The following is a 13437-nucleotide window of genomic DNA, read 5'->3' on the forward strand; positions in this document are numbered from 1 at the left end:
CACTTCTTTATACACAGACTGTAGAGTAACATTATATTCATGATTCTTTCATGTCAATTTCCAGATGAAAGTACCTGCCTGAAAAACTGAAAGCAGTAATAAAAGGACTCCTAGTTAAAACTGGAAGATCTCATTATGAAGAGTTATGAATCAACTCCTTCATAATGTTCTAAGACATATGGATCAGTGATGAACATATTCCCCTGCCTACAAGTACAGTTCCAATATCAAACAAACATGCAGACATACCCAAGAAAATGACTTCTGTTGCCCGTATTAGAATTAGTGCCAGAACCAGTACAACTTGTCATAGTATCAACTTTTGACTCCACTGCTCTACAAATGGAGTGCAATAATTCCAAAGACTTGCTCCACTTTCACAGGCAAAATGGAAAGTGCAAAACCAAATACAAATTTCAATGAAACGTGGCAAAGTTTTCTGTATGGTTTTATTACAACTGTCACCAAGATGTCATATTAAAGGAGGACTCCATGCTGCTTAAGAATCTCTGTATACTTGGCAATTTTACTTTCAGCATTCTTCTCCGCTTGCTTTCTCAGTTTCTGTGGGAAAAGAAAAAAGTATTTAACTGTCTGCTATACATCTCTGAACAAGCCACTCTAATCTCACTCAAGAAATTATGACTGCTAACCACAGCAGTACTCAGACAAGGGCTGGTTAAATTTGGTAAGCAGGTTCACAGATCAGATGCACATAACAGCTTTATAGTAATTAGCACACCTGTAGCCAACATAAGAGCAAAACACAGACTGTAAATGTTGAGTATGATCACAGTTGGTACTTCTAGCACAAAAATATGGCTATCCTGCCCGACTTCCAGAGTTAAGCTCTCTTCCACCCCCAAGGTAGGAAGGCACCCTCCTACTTTATCAAATTGCTGGGGGGATAAAAGGGACTTCCTAGCCCTCACCACCTTGAGTTATTTCCTGCACTGGCAGCTTCTAGGAATCTGTGGCATAGTACTAACTGCTCAGACGTACAAAGGAAGGAATGTCCTCCACTATGGCAATCGACTCCCCACCCAAAAAAGCTGCCTCACTAAAGTTACAGGTCAGTTTACAAAGGGTGTGGTGGGACAAACAAAAAAAGGTGATTATGTACCTACGCCAGCACCTGCATGCCTGCAGCATAGGAGATGGAGGGAGGGCAATGTTAAATGTTTTAAATTACACCTACAATAGTGACAAAGTATATATAGTTCATTCACTGCATGTGTTTCACTCCTGCAACATTTTGTAAGGTTTAAGCACATGGGCCAATGGCCACAGAAAATCCTGCCCTGGGCCTACAGGCAGTGTCAAGGGTGCAATGAATACAGAGAGTGGCTTGAGGACCAGGTGGCTCCTCAGACTAACACCTTTAAGGAAGGCAACAGTGGGTGCTGCGACTCTGGTAGTACCAGGGAAAGTAAGGGTCCACTCCATTTTGTCATGAAAGGAGTAACAGAAAAAAAGTATTTAGACATGGCCTGCTAATACTGGCCCTTCCCTAACATTTCCAAAGGCTATAAAAACATTTTCTCTATTTTATTCTAGTGAGGAAATTAGAAGTTATGTACTCACCATAACGTTCCATCTGAGTAGGTGTATTCATTTGTCTGCAACCTGTGGGTTATGGATCCGATATCGGATCCGAACCGGCATGGTTTTCCAGCTATGGATCCAAGCTCTCAGCTCCTCCCCTCACCCATAATGCCCTGCTCTACCCTCATGACCTCAGATCGAGTTTGCCAAAGCAACAACACCCTAAAAAGGGTAACATAGAATATGCAGGAAACTGAAAGGCCAGGGGGATAGGAGGGCGGGATGGTTGCAGACAAATGAATACACTTACTCAGATGGAACGTTATGGTGAGTACATAACTTCTAAATCTGAAGTAGGATATTCATTTGTCTGCAACCTGTGGGACAGAGTCCCCAGCTACCTGAATCTTGGGCGCCATCATGGAAGGATATTCCGAGCACCGGAGCCAAAGGATGCTCTACCCTAGATGCAAGATCCAACTTATAGTGGGAAATAAACGTATGAGATGAAGCCCACGTGGCTGCTGCACAAATATCATCTAGAGGAATCCTAGCCTTGAAGGCTGCCGAGGTAGATACTGACCGGGTTGAATGGGCATGAACACCCTCGGTGCGGCCTTCCTGAAGCTTGATAAGCCAGTAAGATGCACTGTGAAATCCAGCGGGACAGAGAAACTTTAGAGATTGGCTTGCCCAAATTGAATTTTGCAAAGGAAATAAACAGCTGGTCGGATTGCCTATGACCAGCCGTCCTGTTCAGATAAAATCTAAGTTGCCTGTGAACATCTAGTGAGTGTAGCTTATATTCACCTTTGTTTTCATATTTAGGGAAGAAAACAGGGAGGTTAATGGACTGATTGATGTTTGCTTCAGAAGCGACTTTAGGAAGAAAGGACGGGTTGGTCCTGAGGTAGACACGGTCCGGATGAAATACCAAGTAAGGAGGTTTAGCTGATAATGCTTGAAGTTCAGAAACTCTCTTGGCCGATGTAATGGCTACCAAAAAGGCTGTCTTGTAGGACAAGAATTTGAGATCCACCGTAGCTGGCTCGAAAGGAGGGGCAGTCAAGGCCTGTAGGACCAGAGAGAGGTCCCAAGGAGGAACTGCTTGTTTTATAGGGAGCCTGAGAAGAAAAGTACCTTTAAGAAAAATTTTACACAATTTGGCTGACATAAGAGGATTAGAATCATGGCCAATGTGATAGTGAGAAATTGCCGCCAGTTGTACTTTGACTGTGGAACTGCTGGCACCATCGTTAAAGAGAGTGGTTAGAAAGTCAAGCACTAAAGGAAGAGGAACCGTGAAGGGATTCAGGCCTTGCCGCTCCGCCCACAAAGAGAAACGTTTCCACTTACTTCGGTAAACCTTTCTAGTGGATGGTTTATGAGCTGCCACCAAAATTGCCTTAACCGGTGATGAAATACCGGGAGTCCTAATCAAGAGTGGAACTGGAGCAGCCAAGCGGTCAGCTTCAGGTTGTCCAGATTCGGAGGAGGAATGCAGGATGGATGGGATATCAGATCCGGGATGGGATCTAGAATCCAAGGAGGATTCACCGAGTGAGACCTTAGGAAGGGGAACCAGATCTGTCGAGGCCAGAACGGAGCAATGAGAATCATTCTGCAACCCACCCGAGAGGCTTTCTGAAGAACTTGGAGCATCAGAGGCAAGGGTGGATAGGCATACAGAAGACCGGGTGGCCAAGCATGCACCAGAGCGTCTCTTGGGGTACCTCCGGGAGGAGGTATTAGAGCGAAAAAACTGTCGCACTTGGTGTTTGAGGGAGAAGCAAAAAGATCGCATGAAGGGGTTCCCCACCGTGTGAATATGCGTTCCGCTACTTGACAATTGAGAGACCACTCGTAAGGGGTCAGAATGGTGCGACTGAGCTTGTCCGCTAGGATGTTGGACCGACCCGGAATGTGCGTTGCTATTAGAAAGCAGTTGGTGGAGATTGCCCATTCCCAAACTCTCATGGCTTCTCGACAAAGAGGGTAAGACCTTGTTCCCCCTTGCTTGTTGATGTACCAGACAACAGACATGTTGTCCGATTGAATCGCAATTGTTCCCAAGGGAAGAAAGTCCTGAAGTGCTAGCAACGCTAAGAGCACTGCTCTCATCTCTAGAACATTGATATGCAGTAAGGTCTCTGAATCGTTCCACGTGTCTTGGACGGTCCGGCCCAAAGTGCCCCCACCCGAGGCGGAGGCGTCCGTGGTCACCGTGGCGAGAGGGGAGAAGCACAAAATGGGCGGCCTTTGTGGAGATCCGGGAGTGGAGCCACCACAAGAGGGACCGCTTGCAAGCCTTGCTGATCGCTATGGGATGATGCATGGGAGAGCAAGGTATGACCACTGTACTAAGAGCGTCCACTGTAGAATGCATATTGAGCCTGGCAAGAGGAAGTGCTATAGCCGATGCCATGGACCCTAGAGCCCTCAGGACCAACTCCGGAACAGAACTTGAATGGAGAATGGCCCACACCTGGAGCTGCAGATTTAGAACTCTGTCCGCAGTGAGGAAGGCTCGTAAACTCCTTGTGTCTAGCCTGGCCCCTATAAAATCTAAGAGCTGTGTGGGCCAGGTTGGATTTCTTTGTATTTATTGTGATGCCCAGAAAGGGAGCAAGATGGAGAAAGGAGTCTCGCCAATAGAAGTAGATGCCTTGTTGGGCGGTAAGAAGCCAGTCGTCCAGGTAGGGAAAGACCTGCACCCCTGAAGCCTCAGGTGGGCCGCTACCACTGCTAATACTTTGGTGAACACCCTGGGGCTGTGGTGAGACCAAAGGGAAGGACCCGAACTGGTAGTGACTGGCTCCCAGCCGAAGCGGAGAAACCTCCTGGAGCCTGTCCATCAGGATGTGGTAGTACGCGTCTTTGAGGTCTATCGAGCACATCCAGTGATTTTCTCCCAGAAGGCGGAGAATAGATTGCAGAGTGACCATTGAATTTTTCTTTGGGGACTGCCAGATTCAAGAGAGAGAGGTCTAGGATTGGTCTTAGTTCCCCGTCTTTTGGCACTAAAAGAACCTGCAGTAGAACCCTGATCCGATCTGGGGGAACGGGCTGGATGGCTCTTTTCTTTAGCAGATGGCCAATTTCTGCCAAAGCGGCCTCCCGTTGACCGGGTGGGACGTCTGGGAGGACTTCAACTTTGGAAGGTAAAGGAAAGGAATGCGATATCCTCTGGATATGATTTGGAGAACCCAGCGGTCCGATGTTATGGACTCCCATGCCGCTAGGTGCCCCAAAAAACGTCCCCCGACTGCCTCCAGAGTAGAGCAGTCGGGCAACCTCAGGGTTGCTGCGCGGGCCGTTCAGAGAAAGGTTCCCTGGACCCGAAGTTTCTGGGAGCCCCTCTGCCTCTAGGGCGGCGTCCTCCCTGTCCTCCTCTGCCACGGAAGGACTGGTTGTCCGGAGCAGGCTGGGACTGCTGCGACTTCGGAACCACATCTTCTTCTGACCCTTTTGGTTCCTAGAATAGGGCCTCTGGGGTGCAGAGAAGCGGATTCCGACGGCAGACAGCGTCTTCCGTCCTTCTCGCTCTGGGTCAACGTCTGAACGGTCTTGCCAAACAGAGCAGAACCATCAAAGGGTGTTCGAAACGACGCTTTGAAGGGCTCAGAAAAATGCAGTGACGGAGCCAGGCCTGGCGTCTAGTGACCAGTCCTGTCCCGCAGCTCTAGCGGCGCCTTCCGTTGCATGGGAGAGTAGCCGCATAGAAGTATTAGTAACGGACCTAAGAGTGGCCATACGGGTGGAGTGCAGAACTCTGTCCTCCTCCGAAATGGACTCGGGGAATGCAGCGTATTCTTTAATAAGATCTCGCTGCATCCTAATGACATGTGCCAAATAGTTCAGCGCCCTTACCGAGAAGGTCGCCGAACTAAACATCCGCTTCCCCAAGCGGTCCATCATCCGAGACTCCTTGCTCGGTGGGTGGACTGAGGGACTCTCCTGAGCCAGTTCCCTCTTTGTGGCCGCCGCCGTCAACATGGCATCTACCGGAGGCCCCTTACTCCAATGGGCCCGGTCGGATGGCGGACTAAGGATCCTATCCGGTCTCTTGGGAATTGGCTCCACGGTGTCCGGTTCCTTCCACGCCCTGGTGGTAATAAGGTCCACCAGGGGGTCGGCAGGGGGGGGACACCCAAGAGGTAGACGGGCCCGTTTCAAATGCCTCCAAGAACACGGACTCGTCCGAGGAAGACTTGGGGGCAGACCACCCCCGCTTATACGGAGCATTTCCATGATGTCTCCAAATGAGACATCCTCGGGGTGACCGTGGGGAGCCTTCCCTTCCTCCAAGTCCGTGTCTTCTGTGAGAGACTCGGGAGTCAATGTGCCTCCTTTTGCGTATGCTTGAGGGACATCCTCTGGGGGCTGTCAGAGGAGTCCTGCAGCAGCAATTTGCTCCATAGGAGCAACTTGGGGCACAGAAACGGGCTGTCCCAGGGGCGGATGGTGGGAGCCTGGCCCAGTGCAGAGGGAGCGGACGGAGCCGAACAAGTGCCGGGGTCCGGAGACCCTCAACAGAGCCCTCTCCACTACATCAAAAGCCGAGGGAGCCGACCTCGACCAAAGGATCCGACAATCGGCTCCCCTCGGATCCGAAGAGTGGACCGGAGCCAGCGCCCGCTTCCGGATCCGAAGGACAGTGCAGCTCCGACACAGACGGCGCCGAAGGAGCACTGATCCCCGGATCCGAGGCTCGGATCCAGGCTCGAGAGGTCGGATCCGGCACTCGAGGGCAGGGTCGGATCCAGTACCAAGTACTATCGGCACCGACCCACCCGGCTCGAAGCTGCTCGGCTCCAGCTGCTCGAACCCGGATAGCGGGTCGGAGAAGGAGCAATAGGCTTAAAAGGGTGTTGAGCTCCCCAGAGGGGAGGCAAGAGCACTCCCATCTGCATCTGGGCCTGGATGAATCTTCTCATCATTCGGTCCAGATCACCATCGGAAAGGCTATATCTAGATCTCAACGAGGGTACCCAACTAGGCCTCGAGTGCCTCCTCGATAGCCTCGGCGGAGATCGGGTCTCCTCCTCCTCAGGACCCGGTGAAAAGCACACAGGGACCGGAGGGGAGAAGGAGGAGAGCAAGCCGACACCGGAGCCGGGGGAGAAGCGCGCTGGGCTGGCGGGGCCGAAACAGAGGGCTCGGCCCGCCGCAGGTGCTTCTCCCTCCGGTCCTTTTTTCTAGCATCCCTCTCCTCTCCAGAAACGGGAGGTTGAGTCCCAGGAGCAGGAGGGGGTGCCACAGGGGGAATAACCGTAGCCACAGTTGTTCCCGAAGGAGCGGAGGCCGTTGCCGAGTCTGGCGGTAAAAGGCCCGCCAAGACAAGCTTGGACCTCCGCTCCCTCAGTGCCCTGGGGTTGAACCCTGCACAAATGGAGCAACCAGATGTGAGGTGTTCAACCCGAGACACTAACACCGAGTGTGGCCATCAGCCGGTGAGAGCTTGTGGCCACACTCGGAGCATTTTGAAAAAATAGATTTGGGCTGATCAGCCATTCAAATCTATAAAGCTACTAAAAGTAACTTAAACAAATACAGACACACAGGCCCAACACACACACTCTACGCAACAGCGAGGGAGGAAAAAAATTACTTAATTTAACTCTAAATAAAACTATCAAAGAGGGAAACCTAAACTTTCACACAGAAATACACAAAAAACTTTAAATTTTCTGATTTAACAGGTAAGAAATAACCACTTAGCTGAGAGCTATGAATACAAATCCAGTCACCAGCGCGGCAAACGAGATCTGAGGTCATGAGGGTAGAGCAGGGCATTATGGGTGAGGGGAGGAGCTGAGAGCTTGGATCCATAGCTGGAAAACCATGCCGGTTCGGATCCGATATCGGATCCATAACCCACAGGTTGCAGACAAATGAATATCCTACTTCAGATCAATTGTTTGCTCCCTGAAGTGCATAGGCACCCCCCCTTTTTAGGTGAGTACAACAGAGCTGTATGCGCCGACTTAGAGAAGGCTCATTACTACTGGCATGAAAACCTGGGTAGGACACTCCTTTAGAGAACGACTAGAAAAAACGCTCCTTCCACAAGGACAGTACAGTTTTGTACCTACCATAAATGCAGATGTTAGAGTGCTCACACTGCTGCAGTCATTACACTTGGATTATCCTGCAGTCAGGTGGTCCGGTAGTCGGCCAGAGTGCCAAATTCTTGGTCAGGCGTCGGTTGCTGTCGCTTCCCTGACGTCAGTGTGCCAGGGATATAAAACGTGCGTCAGACGCTATTTTCTTCACTTTTTCTTGCCCCAGATGTCAGGTGCCCCCAGGTAGGTAGGCAATACATATTGCTAATAAAACAAAAATAAAAACGATACCTTCAGATACAAGCAAATACACCACAAAGGTTGTATAGGATAGACAGATATAGATAAGCCCAGCTAGGACAGAGGGAATAGAGGGGATGGAGGGAGGGTAACCTGGACTGCAGCAGTGTGAACACTAACATCTACATTTATGGTAGGTACAAAACTGTACTATATTCATCGTGTTACACTGCTGCAGTCATTACACTTGGGTAGAATCCCAAAGCTAAGTTTGGGTGGCTGGTCTATAAAGAATTAGGATTGGCTATGAGGCCCTGCAGAACTGCAGTGGCAAATCCTGCTCTGGATTTAGAGTAAAGAGGCAAGTGGTAATGCTTGGTAAAGGTGTACACTGAACTCCCAAGTTGCCGCCTCCAAAATTTCCTTGGTTGGTACTCCTCTGAGAAAAAGCAGTTGAAGTGGCGGTTGCTCTGGTAGAATGTGGCCTATTAGGGACTGATTTTCCATGCTGTGTGTCCTATCCATTTGGAGATAGTTTGCTTTGAGATACCTTTGCCCTGTGATTCTGCAGCATATGCCACAAACAGTTGCTCAATTTACCTGAAAGCTTTTGTTTTGTCCAAGTAGAAGCGTAGCTGCCTGTGTATGTCCAGAGTGTGCAGACGTTTCTCCCCTTTATTCTGGGGGTTTGGATAAAAAGTAGGCAAATGGATGGTTTGGTTAAGAGTCAACACTAGATACCACCTTTGGCATGAAGGTAGGGTTTGTCCTTAAAGAAACAGTGTCTTGATGAAAAATTATAAAAGGTTTCATTGCCATTAATGCCTGTAGCTCTGAGACTCGTCGTGCTGAAGTTACTGCCAGGAGCAGAGCTGTTTTCCATGATAAAAATTTTAGTTCGGCTGTATTGGCTAGCTCAAAAGGTGGTAGGGTCAGTTTTTCCTAAACAAAATTGAGGTCCCAAGTTGGTGTTGGTGCCCTCCGGGGTGGTCTTAGCCCCTCTGAGGTAATGCTTTAGCAAGGGATGGGAGAAAGGAGGATCAGTGTTGTAATGTGCTGAAATGGCAGAGGCGTGTATCAATTGATAAGGATAGGCCTTTGTCCAGCATCTCAGTATTGTAAAATCTGAGGAATGTTTGGAAGAGGGTCAAGGCCTTGAGCCTGGTTCCAGGCGCAGAATCTCTTCCATTTTTCTGAGCAAGATTTCCTGGTGCTAGGCCTCCTGGCCTCCAAAATGACATCCATAACAGCTTTAGAGAGGTGTTGCCTGTCTGACTAATGGATCTGCCATGCAGCCAGGTTTAGTGTTTTGAGCTGACCGCGCAGGATCAGATTTTTTTTTTTTTGAGTAAGGTGTGAAATTTGAGGCAAAATCCATGGTGGGCCTTGAGCGAAGTTCTTTAAGATTGGGTACCAGTGCTGGCGTGGCCAGTCTGGAGCACAGGATCATCTGTGGTTTTTCTTCTAGTACCTTTGAAAGGCGAGGCAGTGGTGGGAAGGCATAAACTTTTACCTTTTTCCGGCTGAACGAGAGGGCACCCACTTTCCATGCTTGTGTGCGGTAAGTCCTTGTGCAGAATTTTTGTAGTTGGCAATTCAGTGGGGAGGTAAAAAGATTTATGTCTGGGCGTCCCCATTTTTGCGTTACCATGCTGAAGACTTGTGGATTCAATTTCCATTTGTGAGGGTCCATGACATTTCTGCTTAGATAGTCTGTCAGAGAATTTTTCCTTCCTGGCAGGAACTGTGCTTGCAGACGATCTTGGTAAGTTAGAGCTGTGTTCCACAAGGTCATAGCTTGCCTGCATAGGGGATAAGAATGAGTGCCCCCTTGTTTATGTACCACATTATCAAGGGGGTCCGTCTGTCCTCAATAGTAATTGTCCTGGATGCAGAAGGTCCTTGAAAGCTGTTGGGGCATTTTGAACAGCCAACATCTCTGAAGTGAAGATGCATTTGGTCTTTGGTCCACTTGCCCTGAATACATTTTCCTGCCACGTGTGCTCCCCAGTCGTATTCCGAAGCATCTGTTACAGTCTGCCTGGCTGTGGGTAGAGTGAAACGCTGACCCTTTTTGAGGTGACATGCCTGTGCCCACCATCGAAACTCCTGTTGTAGGCAGGGAATTATTGGAATTACTGCTTCTAAACTGTGAGTGCCGAGTCCAAACACTTTTTAGGTACCATTGTAATTTCCTCATATGCAATCTGGCATATGGAATTAGTATGCAGGATGCCATGAATCCCAGGGCCTGCAGAATTTTTCTTGCAGGGAGATGGGACTTCTTTGCCAGTAATTGAAAATATTGAGTCAGTTGTCCTTGTTGGTCTGGCGGGAGGTAAACCATCTGGGCCGTTGTATTTAAGCTGGCAACCAGGAATGTCATCTGCTGTGAGGGCACTAGTTTTGACTTTGTTTACTGTGTACCCTAGAAAAATTAGCAACCTTTTAACTCCAGATGCTTTAGAAGAATGTCTAGTCTCTGCTTGAATGAGGCAGTCATCCAGGTATGGATATATTTGAATTCCTTTTCGTCTGCAAAATGCAATTACTGGTGCCAGGCACTTTGTAAAGACCCTGGGCGCAGTAGATAAGCCAAAGGGCAGTGCAGAGAATTGGTAATGCATTGTACCAGCTTTGAATCTGAGGTATCTTCTGCAATTTTGGCTGATAGGGACATGCAGGTATGCCTCTGAGGTCCAGAGTAACAAGCCAAGCTGCTGTAGTGTCAACATTTTGAAATTCGGAACATCCAGGTAAGTATTTAGAGTTGAAAGGTCTAGGATGCGTCTCCAGGCTTTGCCCTTTCTGGGGACCAGGACGAGTTTTGAGTAAAATCCTTGTCATTGTTGCTGTGGTACTTCTTGAATAGCTCTCATGTCCAAGAGGGCGGAAATTTGTTTTTGAGCCTCTGCCCATTGATTTTGTGGCAGGTTTGGCATTCCTTTTAGCCTTGGTAAAGTGTGAAAGTGGAACCTGTAACCATGAGACAATATTCAGAGCCCATTTGTTTTGGGTGATTGCCAATTTTGAGAAAAAAGTGCTAGTTTTCCCCCTAAGGGGGCTGCCAAAAGGGAAGTGCTTGGCATATGCAGGGGGGAAGTCATTGGGACAGTTTCCTGTAAGGTTGAGACTTGTCCTCACCTCCTTTTGGGGAGGAGGTGCTCCACTGTCGTCTGTTAGAGCCTTGGGGTTGAGATCTGCCTCTTGGGCGTCTGTCTGCCTCTGTGGCCTGACACTGGAAAAGACCAATTCTTTGTAGGCCAATTTCTGCTAAATTGAGGTGGCCGTACCTGTAAGAAATCTTTTGACTGTTTGCATAGATTTAGCTTTATCCTCCATTTTCATTAACACCTCTTCTGCCTTAACACCAAACAAGGTATCATGCTGTAAAGGAGCATCCAATAATTTTGCCTCATCAGGTAAACTCTGTTCTTTTAACCAAGCAGGTCTTCGAATCACAGAACCTGTAACTGCGGCTCTGCAAGAGGCCTCTAAAGAATCAAAACCACATTGCAGAGACTTTTCCCACCTGTTCAACTACATGCAATAAATCCTGCATTTCCTTATAGCTAGGGGCTTCTGAGCTTGCAAGCATTTTCTGTTTTAATTGAGCCATTAAATATTGTTGGTACTTAAGCATGTGAAACTGGCAATTTAAAGCCCTTACTGCTAAAGTTGCAGAGGTGTAAACTTTCTTCCCCCATCTGTCCAACGCTCTGGAATCTGTCAGAGGGAACTGGATTTTTTTGCAATGGAAGTCTTACCCTGGGGAATAGTTTCTGGATCAGCAGAAGGGTTTTTATAAAGAAACTTGAGAATCAGGGACTCTATACCTATCTGGCTTGGCTGGTGCAGGGGGTAAAGAATCAGGGGATAAACTGGATTCAGAGAACACATCATCCACAATATCCAACACAGGCGGGATAGCTAGGGGCCTGTGTTGAGGCAGTAAAAGTCGTCCCTGAGCCTTTTCTTGGATTCTGAATACTCCTGACTTTCTCAGTGGAAATGCTCCCTCATTTCTACGTAAGGTTGCCCCAAAAGAATAATCCTCAGGAGGAGAGGCTGAAGGGATGAATTCTTCAGCATCAGAGTCCTCATAGGGGGGTAGAGTATCCCTGGTCTGAACAGGAATCTGAGGAAATGGAAACCCGATCAGAGGAATCAGTCTGTATTCTGACTAGGCCTTTTCTCAGGAGAGGGGTGGGAACCAGATTAGTGTAATGCGGTCTTCGGCCATTTTAAGCATCTGTTTCTTAGGCATGGAGGACTGTCCAGAAGAATGCTGTACTTGCTTTTTTGTCTTGGCTGTTGCTTTAATGGTAAGCTGTGAAGGTCAGAAGACACCCTCAGAAGCAGATGCCTGCTCAGCGGCTCCAGACCCATCTGAGGGGTTAGTTTCCGTAGGCCCAATACAGTACAGTTTTGTACCTACCATAAATGTAGATGTCCGAACTGGATAGCATCTGCAGTCATAACAACTGGGTTGTCCTGTCGTCAGGCAGCCCTTCAGTCGGCCGGATTCCAAATCCGGGTCCGGCTTCGGCTGATGTCGCACTTCACCCGACGTCATCTCTGTTGGTCTTCGGTATAAAGGCATCAGCCGACGCCATTTTCCTCAGTGTTTCTTGCCCCAGATGCCAGTTGCCCTCTTGAAGGCTAAAATTTGGATAAATGCCAATGTTTCCAAAAAGATAGAGGTAAACACAAAAATAAGCATGTATGTACATATATACAAACAAATACACCATAAAAGACTCCCCCCACCAGCTAGCTATTAGGAGGGTAAACACCCTAGGAGTACCACAGAGGGAGGGTAATCCTGACTGCAGATGCTATCCAGTTCGGACATCTACATTTATGGTAGGTACAAAACTGTACTATGTCCTTCATGGATGCATCTGCAGTCATAACAACTGGGTAGAATACCATAGCCAACTAGGGGAGGAGGAAAAACTAGATTATGGTGCGTTTAGGATCCCTTGTAGTACAGCAGTGGCAAACCCTGCTCGGGATCTGGAATATAGAGGCAAATTATAATGCTTGGCAAATGTATGCACGGAGGTCCAAGTAGCTGCCTCAATAATGTCTTTGGTTGCCACTCCTCGTAAGAAGGCTGTGGTAGTGGCTGTTGCCCTTGTAGAATGAGGTCTTATGTTCTGTGGAATTGGTTTTCCATGGAAGGAGTAACAGAATCGTATGCAATTTCCTATCCATTTGGAGATTGTCTGTTTGGAAATAGCTTTTCCTTCCCTTCCTGTTGCATAGGCTACAAAAGCTGGTCAGTTTTTCTGCTACTTTTGTTCTGTCCAGGTAGTAGCGTAGCTGTCTATGTACATCCAAGGTATGCAGTATTCTTTCCCCTCTGTTTTGTGGGTTGGGAAAGAAGGTAGGTAGGTGGATTGCCTGGTTTAAAGACACTCTGGATACCACCTTAGGCATAAATGTAGGATTAGTCCTCATGGACACTATCTTGGTGGAAGATTAGGAAGGGCTGTACTGCCATTAGGGCCTGAAGTTCAGAAACCCTCCTGGCTGAGGTTATTGCCAGTAGGAAAGCAGTTTTCCACGATAGATGCTGTAG

General features: G+C 48.3%; 1 protein-coding gene across 1 annotated transcript in view; it reads right to left on the reverse strand.

Moving 5' to 3' along the window:
* Window positions 1-431: 431 nt before the first annotated feature.
* The window catches only part of RPL13A (ribosomal protein L13a), a 241291-nt gene continuing 228285 nt past the window's right edge, over window positions 432-13437 (reverse strand). Inside the window, exon 8 of the mRNA XM_044060076.1 lies at window positions 432-564. Within this exon, the coding sequence (XP_043916011.1) occupies window positions 478-564 (87 nt within the window). The 3' untranslated portion in view covers window positions 432-477. The remainder of the gene's footprint in view (window positions 565-13437) is intronic.

Source organism: Protopterus annectens, chromosome 1.part2, assembly GCF_019279795.1.
Source record: "Protopterus annectens isolate FY-2018-M chromosome 1.part2, PAN1.0, whole genome shotgun sequence".
NCBI lineage: Eukaryota > Metazoa > Chordata > Ceratodontiformes > Protopteridae > Protopterus > Protopterus annectens.